Source organism: Lithobates pipiens, unplaced genomic scaffold (assembly GCF_037356315.1).
Source record: "Lithobates pipiens isolate NorthernLeopardFrog02 unplaced genomic scaffold, aLitPip1_a1.2 Scaffold_8, whole genome shotgun sequence".
NCBI classification, from domain to species: Eukaryota; Metazoa; Chordata; class Amphibia; order Anura; family Ranidae; genus Lithobates; species Lithobates pipiens.
The window spans coordinates 13099310-13113610 of record NW_027507903.1 but is presented as its reverse complement, the minus strand read 5'-3'; the positions used below and the strand labels follow the sequence as shown (position 1 = coordinate 13113610).

General features: G+C 45.3%; 1 protein-coding gene across 2 annotated transcripts in view; it reads right to left on the bottom strand.

Annotated features, from left to right (window-relative positions):
• The window catches only part of LOC143963357 (uncharacterized protein HI_0077-like), a 66749-nt gene that overhangs the window by 1250 nt on the left and 51198 nt on the right, over window positions 1–14301 (bottom strand). The window contains exon 11 of one of the 2 annotated variants that reach the window (XM_077472976.1): window positions 5933–6037. The exons of the other annotated variant lie outside the window; for it this stretch is intronic. Coding sequence (XP_077329102.1) covers window positions 5933–6037 — 105 coding nt within the window. The remainder of the gene's footprint in view (window positions 1–5932; window positions 6038–14301) is intronic. 2 annotated transcript variants of the gene reach the window in all.

Sequence of the window (14301 nt, the reverse complement as noted above, 5' to 3'; positions counted from 1 at the left end):
CTTCACTGCCAGTGTCATTTACACAGGAATCAGTGCATTTAAATAGCAGTGATTGCTGTATAAATGACAATGGTCCCAAAAATGTGTCAAAAATGTCCGATGTGTCCGCCATAATGTTGCAGTCACAATAAAAAAAATCGCTGATCACCACCATTACTAGTAAAAAAAAAATATTAATAAAAATGCCATAAAACAATCCCCTATTTTGTAACTTTTGCGCAAACCAATCAATCGCTAATTGCAATTTTTGTTTTTTACCAAAAATATGTAGAAGAATACGTATCGGCCTAAACTGAGGAAAATAAATGTTTTTTTATATATTTTTGGGGATGTTTATTATAGCAAAAAGTAAAAAAATATCGAATTTTTTTCAAATTTGTCGCTCTATTTTTGTTTATAGCGCAAAAAATAAAAACCGCAGAGGTGATCAAATACCACCAAAAGAAAGCTCTATTTGTGGGGAAAAAAAAGGACGCCAATTTTGTTTGGGAGCCACATCACACGACCGCACAATTGTCTTAAAGCGACGCAGTGCCGAATTGCAAAAAGGGACCTGGTCCTTTGGCTGCGGGGCTTAAGTGGTTAAATGAGGCCAATCGCTATATAGAGTAAGCATGTGGGATATAAAACACAGTATTGCTTATATGGGTTCCGACAAAAAGTGCTCCCTGCTTGTCCACGTGTCTCTACCTCAGCTCCCATGCCAGACATTTCTAACCGCTCTGGTCCTCTGTTCACATCTATGCAGTTGACGTATGTATAGGGATGTCCATCCTGTCCCTTACACCCATTACTTATTCCTATTATTCAGCTACAATATTATACCATATGGTTATGTTTCTTTTATAGATCACCATTGCATTCACCCCCTGAAGAGTTGGTACAACCCAACGAAACGTGTCGGGCTTACATAGATGCATGATGTCCATACAGATGATTTTATGTGTTTTTACTCTAGATTTTTTCCAATACCTTCCAGGGGCCCATGTTGTGCAGGACTCATCCTTACCCCATGATATGCCAAGTACCATGGCATCACTATTTATATGTGACTATTAGCATGCCCTGCATTCATGCAATTTTGTGTATGCTTCTTTTTCTGTGTCATTCAGTATGCTGTACATGATCTCACAAGGTGTAAAAAAATGTGCTAAGACTGCTTTTTGGTATACATCTTTCATTCACAGTCCCTAAAAACTCCCCCTTTTCTTTTGTCGGAACCCCATATAAGCAATACTGTGTTTTATATCCCACATGCTTACTCTATATAGTGATTGGCCTCATTAGGGATCCGCGCTATAGCCAAATGACGGCTACAGCGCAGACCTCCTTTGCCGGGACTACGTCTATTGACGTCGTCCCGTGCACGAGCGGCCTGCGCGCCCCCTGAGGGGCGTGCGCGGCGAGGTCTGTGATCAGCGAGTCTATGAGACTCGCCTGATCACGGATCGAAGCAAGGGGTTGATCCCGACCCCTTACCACGTGATCAGCTGTCAGCCAATGACAGCTGATCATGTGATACAATGGAGCCGGTAATCGGCTATATTTCCTCCTCGCGCTGACAGCGCGAGGAGAAAAAAAAAGAGCCGAACACGGCCAGCTTACCAGTGCCCACCTGCCCCCTGCCAGTGCCACCTCAGTAATAAAAAAAAGTCCCCCCCATCAGTGTCCACAATCTGCCTCAACAACGGTGCTGCACCCCAGTGCCACATATCCGTGCCCATCAGTGTCATCTACCAGTGCCCAGCAGTGCCACCTATCAGTGCCCATCAGTCCCATCTATCAGTGGTACCTATCAGTGCCCCTTAGTGCCACCCATCCGTGCCATCTTATCTGTGCCCATCAGTGCCGCCTTATCTGTGCCCATCAGTACTGCCTTATCTGTGCCTATCAGTGCCACCTTAACTATGCCTATCAGTGCCGCCTCATCAGCGCACTTCAATGAAGGAGAAAAATGACCTGTTTGCAAAATTTTATAACAAACTATTAAACATGATTTTTTTTATTTTATTTTGCATTTTTTTTAATTTGTTTAGCAAAAAATAAAACTCCCAGCTGTAATTAAATACCACCAAAAGAAAGCTCTATTTGTGGGGTCCTAAATGCAAGATTTATCCTTTGTGGACTGGTGTGCCTAGAAGAGATTCAGACCTGTAGTGTGGACTTCTGTTTTTTTTTTTTTTTTTTTTATATCTCATGTCATTGGTTGCCAGGAAGCTGGCAGCCTGGGTCCTACAACCAATGAAACTAATACACAATGTAACAATACCGCTTGCCTACCGGGCACTTTCACCCTCTTCTTGCCCAAGCCAGTTTTCAGAGCTGTCACATTTTCAATGAAAATTGCACAGTCATGCAGCATTCCCCCCAAAATAGAGCTTTCTTTTTTTGGTGGTATTTAATCACTGCTGGGTTTTTTATTTTTTGCTAACAAAAAAAAGACCAAAAAAAAATAAATTTCTTGTTTTTTTTTTTGCAAACAAGTCATTTTTCCCCTTCACTCATTGGCACTGAAAGGCGGCACTGATGGGCACTGGTAGACGGCACTAACAGGTGACACTGATGAGGCTCCACTGATGGGTGACACTGACAAGGAGGCACTGGTAGGCACTGATTGGCAGCGACTGGTGGGCACTGTTGGGGCTGCACTGACAATCAGTGCCTTGATTATCAGTGTAGATGTCCCTTTTAGAGATGCAAGTTATTGGCTCTCTTCTCCGATCCTCATGCTGACAGCCTGAGGAAAGGAGTGCCAATCTGTTTACCTCTGTGATCAGCTGATTGGCTCTTTACTGCTCTACTTTACAATCTGTGATCAGCAGTATCCAGAGGAACTGGCAGAAATTATTTTTGGCTTTGTAGCAGCCATTGCACCATATTAAAGTGAGGGAAAAAAAAGTATTTGATCCCCCTGCTGATTTTGTACATTTGCTCACTGAGAAAGAAATGATCAGTCTATAATTTTAATGGTCGGTTTATTTTTTTTATTTTTTGTTCATTATGATTAATGGTCGGTTTATTTTAACAGAGACAGACTAAATAATAATATTCAGAAAAAACGCATTTCAAAAAAGGTATAAATTGATTTGCATTTTAATGAGTGAAATAAGTAATTGTTTCCCTATCAATCAGCAAGATTTCTGGCTCCCAGGTGTCTTATATACAGGTAACGAGCTGAGATTAGGAGCACTCCCTAAGGCTAGGTTCACACTATTGCGATGCGGGAATGCCGCGAATCCGCGGCGTTTTCCCGCATCGCTCACCTCCCGCCGGCAGTTCACACTGCCCTATGCGGACGGCTGGGGGTGTCAATGTTATGTTAATGACACCCCCAGATCCGTCGGCATATCGCAGTGCGATCTGCCGACTCGCACAGGAATCGGATCGCATGGTGTGAACCCCCATGCGATCCGATTCCGTTGCGGACCCAAAAAAGGGTCCTGTGCGAGTTTGCTGCGGGACAGCTGCGAGTTCAGCCATACTATCTGTATGGCTGAACTCGCAGTGCTACGGAGATCGGATGTGATTTGCTGTGCGAATCACATCCGGTTCTCCCCCCGCAGCGGTGTGAACCCAGCCTTAAAAGGGAGTGCTCCTAATCTCAGTTTGTTACTTGTATAAAAGACACCTGTCCACAGAAGCAATCAATTCATCAGGATCCGATCTCCTCACCTTCACCATGGCCAAGACCAAAGAGCTGTCCAAGGATGTCGGGGACAAGATTGTAGGCCTACCCAAAGGCTGGAATGGGCTACAAGACCATCGCCAAGCAGCTTGGTGAGAGGGTGACAACAGTTGGTGCGATTATTCACAAATGGCAGAACCACAAAATAATTGTCAATCTCCCTTAGTCTGGGGCTCCATGCAAGATAAAGTTGATCCGGGGAAAATCCGATTGCCTCTTATGCCGCGTACACACGATCGAATTGTCTGGCGTACTTAATCCGACGGATAATCCGGCGGACTTTCTACCGAACGGACTTGAACACACACGGACACACAGAAAGTCCGGCGTTCGCTAGCGCGATGACGTACAGCACATACGACGGGACTAGAAAAAGGAAGTTCAATAGCCAGTAGCCAATAGCTTCCTTTTTTGTACTTGCTTCTGAGCATGCATCATTCTTAGTCCGCCGGACTAGCATACTGACTAACGTATTGTCCGCTGAAACCCAAGTCCGGCGGGAAGATTGGAGTACAAAAATACTTTCTTAGTCCGCCGGACTTCACGCTGGAAAAGTCAGCTAAAGCCCACGCACGATCGAATTGTCCGCTGAAATGCGTTTCGGCAGACTAAGTACGCCGGACAATCTGATCGTGTGTACGCGGCATAAGGAGATCAGGAAGGAATTTTTTCCCCTGCTGTAGCAAATTGGATCATGCTCTGCTGGGGGTTTTTGCCTCCCTCTGGATCAGCTGTTGGTATAGAATTGGGTATATTGGATTGTACGATATTTTTTATTTTATTTATTTATTTTTATGGTTGAACTGGATGGACTTGTGTCTTTTTTTAACCTAACTAACTCACCTCGTGGAGTTTCAATGATCATGAGAACGGTGAAGAATCAGCCCAGAACTGCATGGGAGAATCTTGTCAATGATCTCAAGGCAGCTGGGACCATAGTCACCAAGAACACAATTGGTTACACACTACACAGTGAAGGACTGAAATCCTACAAGTGCCCGCAAGGTCCCCCTGCTGAAGAAATCACATGTACAGCAACGTCTGAAGTCTGCTAATGAACATCTGAATGATTTAGAGGAGAACTGGGGAAAGTGTTGTGGTCAGATGAGACCAAAATCAACTCGCCGTGTTTGGAGGAGGAGGAGAAATGCTGCCTATGACCGCAAGAACACCATCCCCACTCCCCACCGTCATACATGGAAGTGGAAACGTTATGCTTTGGGGGCGTTTTTCTAAAGGGCCAGGACAAATTCACTGCATCAAAGGGACGATGGACGGGGCCCTTGTACCATCAAATCTTGGGTGAGAACCTCCTTCCCTCAGCCAAGGCATTGAAAATGGTTCATGGATGGGCATTCCAGCATGAAAATGACCCAAAACACACGGCCAAGGCAACAAAGGAGTGGCTCAACAAGAAGCACATTAAATTCCTGGAGTGGCCTAGCCAGTCTCCAGACCTTAATCCCATAGAACATATGTGGAGGGAGCTGAAGGTTCGAGTTACCAAATGTCAGCCTCGAAAAACGTAATGACTTGAAGAGGATCTGCAAAGAGGAGTGGGAGAAAACCCCTCCTGAGATGTGTGCAAACCTGGAGGCCAACTACAAGAAACGTCTGACCTCTGATTGCCAACAAGGGTTTTGCCACCATGTTTTTCGAAGGGCTCAAATACTTATTTCACTCATTAAAATGCAAATCAAGTTATAACTTCTTTCAAATCCGTTTTTCTGGATACTTTTGTTGTTATTCTGTCTCTCACTGTTAAACAGACCATTAAAATTATAGACTGATCATTTCTTTGTCAGTGGCCAAACGTACCAAATCAGCAGGGGATCAAATACTTTTTCTTTTCTCCCCATCACTGTAACTACCTGAATCTATTGCCTAATCCAATGTTTCTCAACTCCAGTCCTCAAGGCGTCCCAACACATCATGTTTTCAGGATTTCCCTCAGATGAAACGGCTGCGGTAATTACTAAGGCAGTGAAACTGATCAAATCACCTGTGCAAAATAATGGGAAGCCTGAATACATGACCTGTTGGGGGGGGGCGCCTTGCGGAGTAGAGTTGAGAAACACTGGCCTAATCTAAAAGTATCAGAACTCTAACCGAAACTGCTGCAAGGCTTTCATGAATTAGCAGCAGGACTTTTTAAAAGGACTTTTTAAAGGGAAAATGCCAACAAAAGTGTCCCAAATGCTTTATTAACCCCCCCCCCCCCTCATGTTCAACATTGCAAAACATTACCTCCTCTGACATCCCAGCTGATTTCCTGCCCTCGGTGTTGAAGGGTGGTTTCAGGTAACCTCTGAAATAAAGTGGTACCAGTTCATGGAACGTGGATAAGCAGTCCTACGTGAAGAGAAAGAGAATGCATTTCATGTTTGTGTATTCATAGGTTATGTGATGCCAGACAGGTTACATGTTGAGTCTTAGGCTGCTTTCACACTGGGGCGGGAGCGGCGTCGGCGGTAAAGCGGCGCTTTACCGTCGTTTTAGCGGCGGTCTGCGGGCGCCAGCGGGGTGGTTTTAACCCCCGCTAGTGGCCGAAAAGGGTTAAACCCGCCCGCAAAGCGCCGCTGCAGCGGCGCTTTGCCGGCGGTATTGCCGCGGTGTCCCATTGATTTCAATGGGTAGGAGCGGTATAGGAGCGGTGAATACACCGCTCCTTCACCGCTCCAAAGATGCGGCTAGCAGGACTTTTTTCACCGTCCTGCCAGCGCATCGCTCCAGTGTGAAAGCCCTCCGGCTTTCACACTGGAGGGAAAGGGGACGGTTTTTTTCAGGCGCTACACAGGCGCTATTTTTAGCGCTGTAACGCCTGAATACCGCCCCAGTGTGAAAGCAGCCTAAGACAAGCGAGGAAACGCGGGGCTGTGTATCCCCGTTCTATTGCACACTATACAGGAGGTGATCAGAGACAATGTCTGCCAGAACTGACATACAATGATATCAGAGCAGCCAGCTATTGTACATGATCACCGCCACAGCAGTACAATGTCACCATAGTGACACGTCACCTGCTCTGACAATATATACAAAAAATTATTAATAAAAAATACATTTTTATTTTATTTTATTTTACATATGGTCACCCGAGCAGTGCAGTGTCACCATAGACAGGGAGGGTGATCAGAGATATATACACTATCTCACAAAAGTGAGGACACCCCTCACATTTTTGTAAATATTTTCTTCTATCTTTTCATGTGACAACACTGAAGAAATGACACTTGTCTACAATGTAAAGTAGTGAGTGTACAGCTTGTATAACAGTGTCAATTTTCTGTCCCCTCAAAATAACTCAACACACAGCCATTAATGTCTAAACCGCTGGCAACAAAAGTGAGTACACCCCTAAGTGAAAATGTCCAAATTGGGCCCAAAGTGTCAATATTTTGTGTGGCCGCCATTATTTTCCAGCACTGCCTTAACCCTCTTGGGCATGGAGTTCACCAGAGCTTCACAGGTTGCCACTGGAGTCCTCTTCCCCTCCTCCATGATGACATCACAGAGCTGGTGGATGTTGGAGACCTTGCGCTCCTCCACCTTCCATTTGAGGATGCCCCACAGATGCTCAATAGGGTTTAGGTCTGGAGACATGCTTGGCCCGTCCATCACCTTTACCCTCAGCTTCTTTAGCAAGGCAGTGGTCATCTTGGAGGTGTGTTTGGGGTCGGTTATCATGTTGGAATACTGCCCTGCTGCCCAGTCTCCAGAGAGGATTATGCTCTGCTTCAGTATGTCACAGTACATGTTGGCATTCATGGTTCCCTCAATGATCTGTAGCTCCCCAGTGCCGGCAGCACTCATGCAGCCCCAGACCATGACACCCCCACCACCATGCCTGACTGTAGACAAGACACACTTGTCTTTGTCCTCCTCACCTGGTTGCCCCCACACACGCTTGTCACCATCTGAACCAAATACATTTATCTTGGTCTCATCAGACCACAGGACATGGTTCCAGTAATCCCTGTCCTTAGTCTGCTTGTCTTCAGAAAATCTAATAGTGTGTACGGGGTATTTTAGACAGTTATTGGTCAGAGCTGCCTGTCCTCAATATTTGGATTCAATGTGCTAGCAAAATGATCATGGCACAGAAAGATTCCCAGGAGTAGGACATACTGTACTATCATGTCATATTTTCTATCGTAAAAGTATTAACAATAAATAACATCATGGAGGCATATATGGAGATAAAACTCAGATGTATAAATATTCACAATATTCCTAACCTTTTACTATTCACAAAAAAATATTTTCCACTTCTCCACACAGTTACTATTTAAATATGTTATGTGTGATTCTTGTCTGTAAAGTGGGGGTGTGTCTACCAGCTTTGCACATCTAGAGAGGAACATTTGTGCCCATTCTTCTTCTCTGCAAAATATCTCAAGCTCTGTCAGATTGGATGGAGAGCGTCTGCGAACAGCAATTTTTAAGTCTTGCCACAGATTCTCAATTAGATTTAGGTCTGGACTGTGACTGGGCCATTCTAACACATGGATATGCTTTGATCTAAACCGTTCCATTGTAGCTCTGGCTGTATGTTTCGGGTCGTTGTCCTGCTGGAAGGTGAACCTCCGCCCCAGTCTCAAGTCTTTTGCAGACTCTAATAGGTTTTCTTCTAAGATTGTCCTGTATTTGGCTCCATCCATCTTCCCATCAACTCTGACCAGCTTCCCTGTCCCTGCTGAAGAAAAGCATCCCCACAACATGATGCTGCCACCATCATGTTTCACAGTGGGGATGGTGTGTTCAGGGTGGTGGGCAGTGTTGGTTTTCCTCCACACATAGCGTTTTGCTTTTAGGCCAAAAAATTCAATTTTGGTCTCATCTGACCAGAGCATCTTCTTCCACATCTTTGCTGTGTCCCCCACATGGCTTCTCACAAACTACAAACAGGACTTCTTATGACTTTCTTTCACCAATGTCTTTCTTCTTGTCACTCTTCCATAAAGGTCAGATTTGTGGAGAGACAACTAATAGTTGTCCTGTGGACAGATTCTCCCCCCTGAGCTGTGGATCTCTGCAGCTCCTCCAGAGTTACCATGGACCTCTTGGCTGCTTCTCTGATGAATGCTCTCCTTGCCCGGCCGGTCAGTTTAGGTGGACGGCCATGTCTTGGTAGGTTTGAAGTTGTGCCATACTCTTTCCATTTTCGGATGATGGATTGAACAGAGCTCCGTAAGATGTTCAAAGCTTAAGATATTTTTTTTATAACCTAACCCTGCTTTAAACTTCTCTACAACTTTATCATTGACCTGTTTGGTGTGTTCCTTGGCCTTCATGATGCTGTTTGTTCACTAAGGTTCTCTAACAAACCTCTGAGGTTTTCACAGAACAGCTGTATTTATACTGAGATTAGATTACACACAGGTGGATTATTTACTAATTAGGTGACTTCTGAAGGCAATTGGTTCCACTAGATTTTAGTTAAGGGTATCAGAATAAAGGGGGCTGAATACAAATGCCCCCCACACTTTTCACATATTTATTTGTAACACATTTTGAAAACCATTTATCATTTTCCTTCCACTTCACAATTATGGGCCACTTTGTGTTGGTCTATCAGATAAAATCCCAATAAAAAACATTTATGTTTTTGGTTGTAACTAGTGATGGCCGAACGGTTCGCCCGGCGGTCGTTTCGCGGCGAATTTCCGACTTTCGCCGTCCGCGGGTTCGAACGCCTTTTTCCGTCGTTCGCCCCGGCGGACTTACGTGTTTAATGTATACAAGAACTTTAACCTTTCGTGACACGTTTATCATGTGTTACAGGACAACCAATTGAGACATGACAGCTCATGGACACTTGGACATTCCCCCTAACCTATAAATACACCCGATCCGGTGGCCATTTTACATTCTTTCTTCTGTCACTGTAGGGAAAGGATCCTGTGTGGAGTAGGGACAGAGAAAACGCTAGCTATTTGGTACACAAAAGTTCTTTTCAGGACTGGTATAGGTGTTAGGTCAGCAGCCTGAGTTTCTTTTGTCAGTTTAGATAAAGGGACAGAGCGCTGTATGCTGCTATTTTAGGGACAGCTCAGCCAGATTAGTCTTTCTTCATCATCATCATCATCATCATCATTAGCTGTTACTATCAGGTCCACAAAAGAGCTGTTCCAGCTAATCGTTCCAGCCTACTCTTTTTTGCCAATTTGTATAGGGACAGGCAGGAAGCAGTGTGTCAGGCAGTGAGGATAATTTTAAAGACTTGCTGTTACTATTAGTTCCACAAAGGTTCTTTTCAGGACTGGTATCAGTGGTACGGTAATAGGCTTGTACACGTATAATATTCTTTCTTCCAAATATAGAAAGAATATTATACTTGACTGCTGCCCTTCTGCTGCAGTCTGCTAATCATTCACAACTCACTTGTTCCACAAAGCTCTTTATCAGGACTGGTAACTTGGTCTGTCTAGGGTGCTACGGTACATAGGCTTGGGTGCGGTACAGTCTGCTGTTCTGTAAGGACCGCTATCGGTCCACAATACATAGGGTTGCCGTGCACTACTGCTGACCGCTGCCCTATACTGCAGCAGTCCTTCATTGGTATAGGGACTGACGTACAGTCTGCTAATCACTAACACACAACCTGCTTGGTCCACAAAAGTTCTTATAAGGACTGGTAACTTGGTATAGGGTGCTACGGTACATAGGCCTGAGTGCGTTACAGTCTGCTGTTCTGTAAGGACCGCTATCGGTCCACAATACATAGGGTTGCCGTGCACTACTGCTGACCGCTGCCCTATACTGCAGCAGTCCTTCATTGGTATAGGGACTGACGTACAGTCTGCTAATCACTAACACACAACCTGCTTGGTCCACAAAAGTTCTTATAAGGACTGGTAACTTGGTATAGGGTGCTACGGTACATAGGCCTGAGTGCGTTACAGTCTGCTGTTCTGTAAGGACCGCTATCGGTCCACAATACATAGGGTTGCCGTGCACTACTGCTGACCGCTGCCCTATACTGCAGCAGTCCTTCATTGGTATAGGGACTGACGTACAGTCTGCTAATCACTAACACACAACCTGCTTGGTCCACAAAAGTTCTTATAAGGACTGGTAACTTGGTATAGGGTGCTACGGTACATAGGCCTGAGTGCGTTACAGTCTGCTGTTCTGTAAGGACCGCTATCGGTCCACAATACATAGGGTTGCCGTGCACTACTGCTGACCGCTGCCCTATACTGCAGCAGTCCTTCAGCGGTATAGGGACTGACGCACAGTCTGCTAAACACTAACACACAACCTGCTTGGTCCACAAAAGTTTTTATAAGGACTGGTAACTTGGTATAGGGTGCTACGGTACATAGGCCTGAGTGCAGTACAGTCTGCTGTTCTGTAAGGACCGCTATCGGTCCACAATACATAGGGTTGCCGTGCACTACTGCTGACCGCTGCCCTATACTGCAGCAGTCCTTCATTGGTATAGGGACTGACGTACAGTCTGCTAATCACTAACACACAACCTGCTTGGTCCACAAAAGTTCTTATAAGGACTGGTAACTTGGTATAGGGTGCTACGGTACATAGGCCTGAGTGCGTTACAGTCTGCTGTTCTGTAAGGACCGCTATCGGTCCACAATACATAGGGTTGCCGTGCACTACTGCTGACCGCTGCCCTATACTGCAGCAGTCCTTCATTGGTATAGGGACTGACGTACAGTCTGCTAATCACTAACACACAACCTGCTTGGTCCACAAAAGTTCTTATAAGGACTGGTAACTTGGTATAGGGTGCTACGGTACATAGGCCTGAGTGCGTTACAGTCTGCTGTTCTGTAAGGACCGCTATCGGTCCACAATACATACAGTGGTGTGAAAAAGTGTTTGCCCCCTTCCTCATTTTCTGTTCCTTTGCATGTTTGTCACACTTAAGTGTTTCGGAACATCAAACCAATTTAAACAATAGTCAAGGACAACACAAGTAAACACAAAATGCAATTTGTAAATGAAGGTGTTTATTATTAAAGGTGAAAAAAAATCCAAACCATCATGGCCCTGTGTGAAAAAGTGATTGCCCCCCTTGTTAAAACATACTATAACTGTGGTTGTCCACACCTGAGTTCAATTTCTCTAGCCACACCCAGGCCTGATTATTGCCACACCTGTTCACAATTAAGGCATCACTTAAATAGGAGCTGCTTGACACAGTAAGGTCCACCAGAAGATCCTTAAAAGCTACACATCATGCCGAGACCCAAAGAAATTCAGGAACAATTGAGAAAGAAAGTAATTGAGATCTATCAGTCTGGAAAGGGTTATAAAGCCATTTCCAAAGCTTTGGGAATCCAGCGAACCACAGTGAGAGCCATTATCCACAAATGGCGAAGACATGGAACAGTGGTGAACCTTCCCAGGAGTGGCCGGCCACCCAAAATTACCCCAAGAGCGCAGCGACGACTCATCCAAGAGGTCACAAAAGACCCCACAACAACGTCCAAGGAACTGCAGGCCTCACTTGCCTCAGTTAAGGTCAGCGTTCATGCCTCCACCATCAGGAAAAGATTGGGCAAAAATGGCCTGCATGGCAGAGTTCCAAGGAGAAAACCACTGCTGAGCAAAAAGAACATCAAAGCTCGTCTCAATTTCTCCACAACACATCTTGATGATCCCCAAGACTTTTGGGACAACATTCTGTGGACCGATGAGACAAAAGTGGAACTCTTTGGAAGGTGTGTGTCCAAGTATATCTGGCGTAGAAGGAACACTGCATTTCATAAAAAGAACATTATACCAACCGTAAAATATGGTGGTGGTAGTGTGATGGTCTGGGGCTGTTTTGCTGCTTCAGGACCTGGAAGACTTGCCGTGATAAAAGGAACTATGAATTATGCTGTCTACCAAGAGATCCTGAAGGAGAATGTCCGACCATCTGTTCGTGTACTCAAGCTGAAACGAACTTGGGTTCTGCAGCAGGACAATGATCCTAAACACACCAGCAAGTCCACCACCGAATGGCTGAAGAAAAACAAAATGAAGACTTTGGAGTGGCCTAGCCAAAGTCCTGACCTGAATCCTATTGAGATGTTGCGGTATGACCTTAAAAAGGCCGTTCATGCTCGAAAACCCTCTAATGTAACTGAATTAGGACAATTCTGCAAAGATGAGTGGGCCAAAATTCCTCCAGGACGCTGTAAAAGCCTCATTGCACGTTATCGCAAACGCTTGGTTGCAGTTGTTGCTGCTAAGGGTGGCCCAACCAGTTATTAGGTTTAGGGGGCAATCACTTTTTCACACAGGGCCATGATGGTTTGGATTTTTTTTCACCTTTAATAATAAACACCTTCATTTACAAATTGCATTTTGTGTTTACTTGTGTTGTCCTTGACTATTGTTTAAATTGGTTTGATGTTCCGAAACACTTAAGTGTGACAAACATGCAAAGGAACAGGAAATGAGGAAGGGGGCAAACACTTTTTCACACCACTGTAGGGTTGCCGTGCACTACTGCTGACCGCTGCCCTATACTGCAGCAGTCCTTCAGCGGTATAGGGACTGACGCACAGTCTGCTAAACACTAACACACAACCTGCTTGGTCCACAAAAGTTTTTATAAGGACTGGTAACTTGGTATAGGGTGCTACGGTACATAGGCCTGAGTGCAGTACAGTCTGCTGTTCTGTAAGGACCGCTATCGGTCCACAATACATAGGGTTGCCGTGCACTACTGCTGACCGCTGCCCTATACTGCAGCAGTCCTTCATTGGTATAGGGACTGACGTACAGTCTGCTAATCACTAACACACAACCTGCTTGGTCCACAAAAGTTCTTATAAGGACTGGTAACTTGGTATAGGGTGCTACGGTACATAGGCCTGAGTGCGTTACAGTCTGCTGTTCTGTAAGGACCGCTATCGGTCCACAATACATAGGGTTGCCGTGCACTACTGCTGACCGCTGCCCTATACTGCAGCAGTCCTTCATTGGTATAGGGACTGACGTACAGTCTGCTAATCACTAACACACAACCTGCTTGGTCCACAAAAGTTCTTATAAGGACTGGTAACTTGGTATAGGGTGCTACGGTACATAGGCCTGAGTGCGTTACAGTCTGCTGTTCTGTAAGGACCGCTATCGGTCCACAATACATAGGGTTGCCGTGCACTACTGCTGACCGCTGCCCTATACTGCAGCAGTCCTTCATTGGTATAGGGACTGACGTACAGTCTGCTAATCACTAACACACAACCTGCTTGTTCCACAAAAGTTCTTATAAGGACTGGTAACTTGGTATAGGGTGCTACGGTACATAGGCCTGAGTGCGTTACAGTCTGCTGTTCTGTAAGGACCGCTATCGGTCCACAATACATAGGGTTGCCGTGCACTACTGCTGACCGCTGCCCTATACTGCAGCAGTCCTTCATTGGTATAGGGACTGACGTACAGTCTGCTAATCACTAACACACAACCTGCTTGTTCCACAAAAGTTCTTATAAGGACTGGTAACTTGGTATAGGGTGCTACGGTACATAGGCTTGAGTGCGGTACAGTCTGCTGTTCTGTAAGGACCGCTATCGGTCCACAATAGATAGGGTTGACGTGCACCACTGCTGACCGCTGCCCTATACTGCAGCAGTCCTTCAGCGGTATAGGGACTG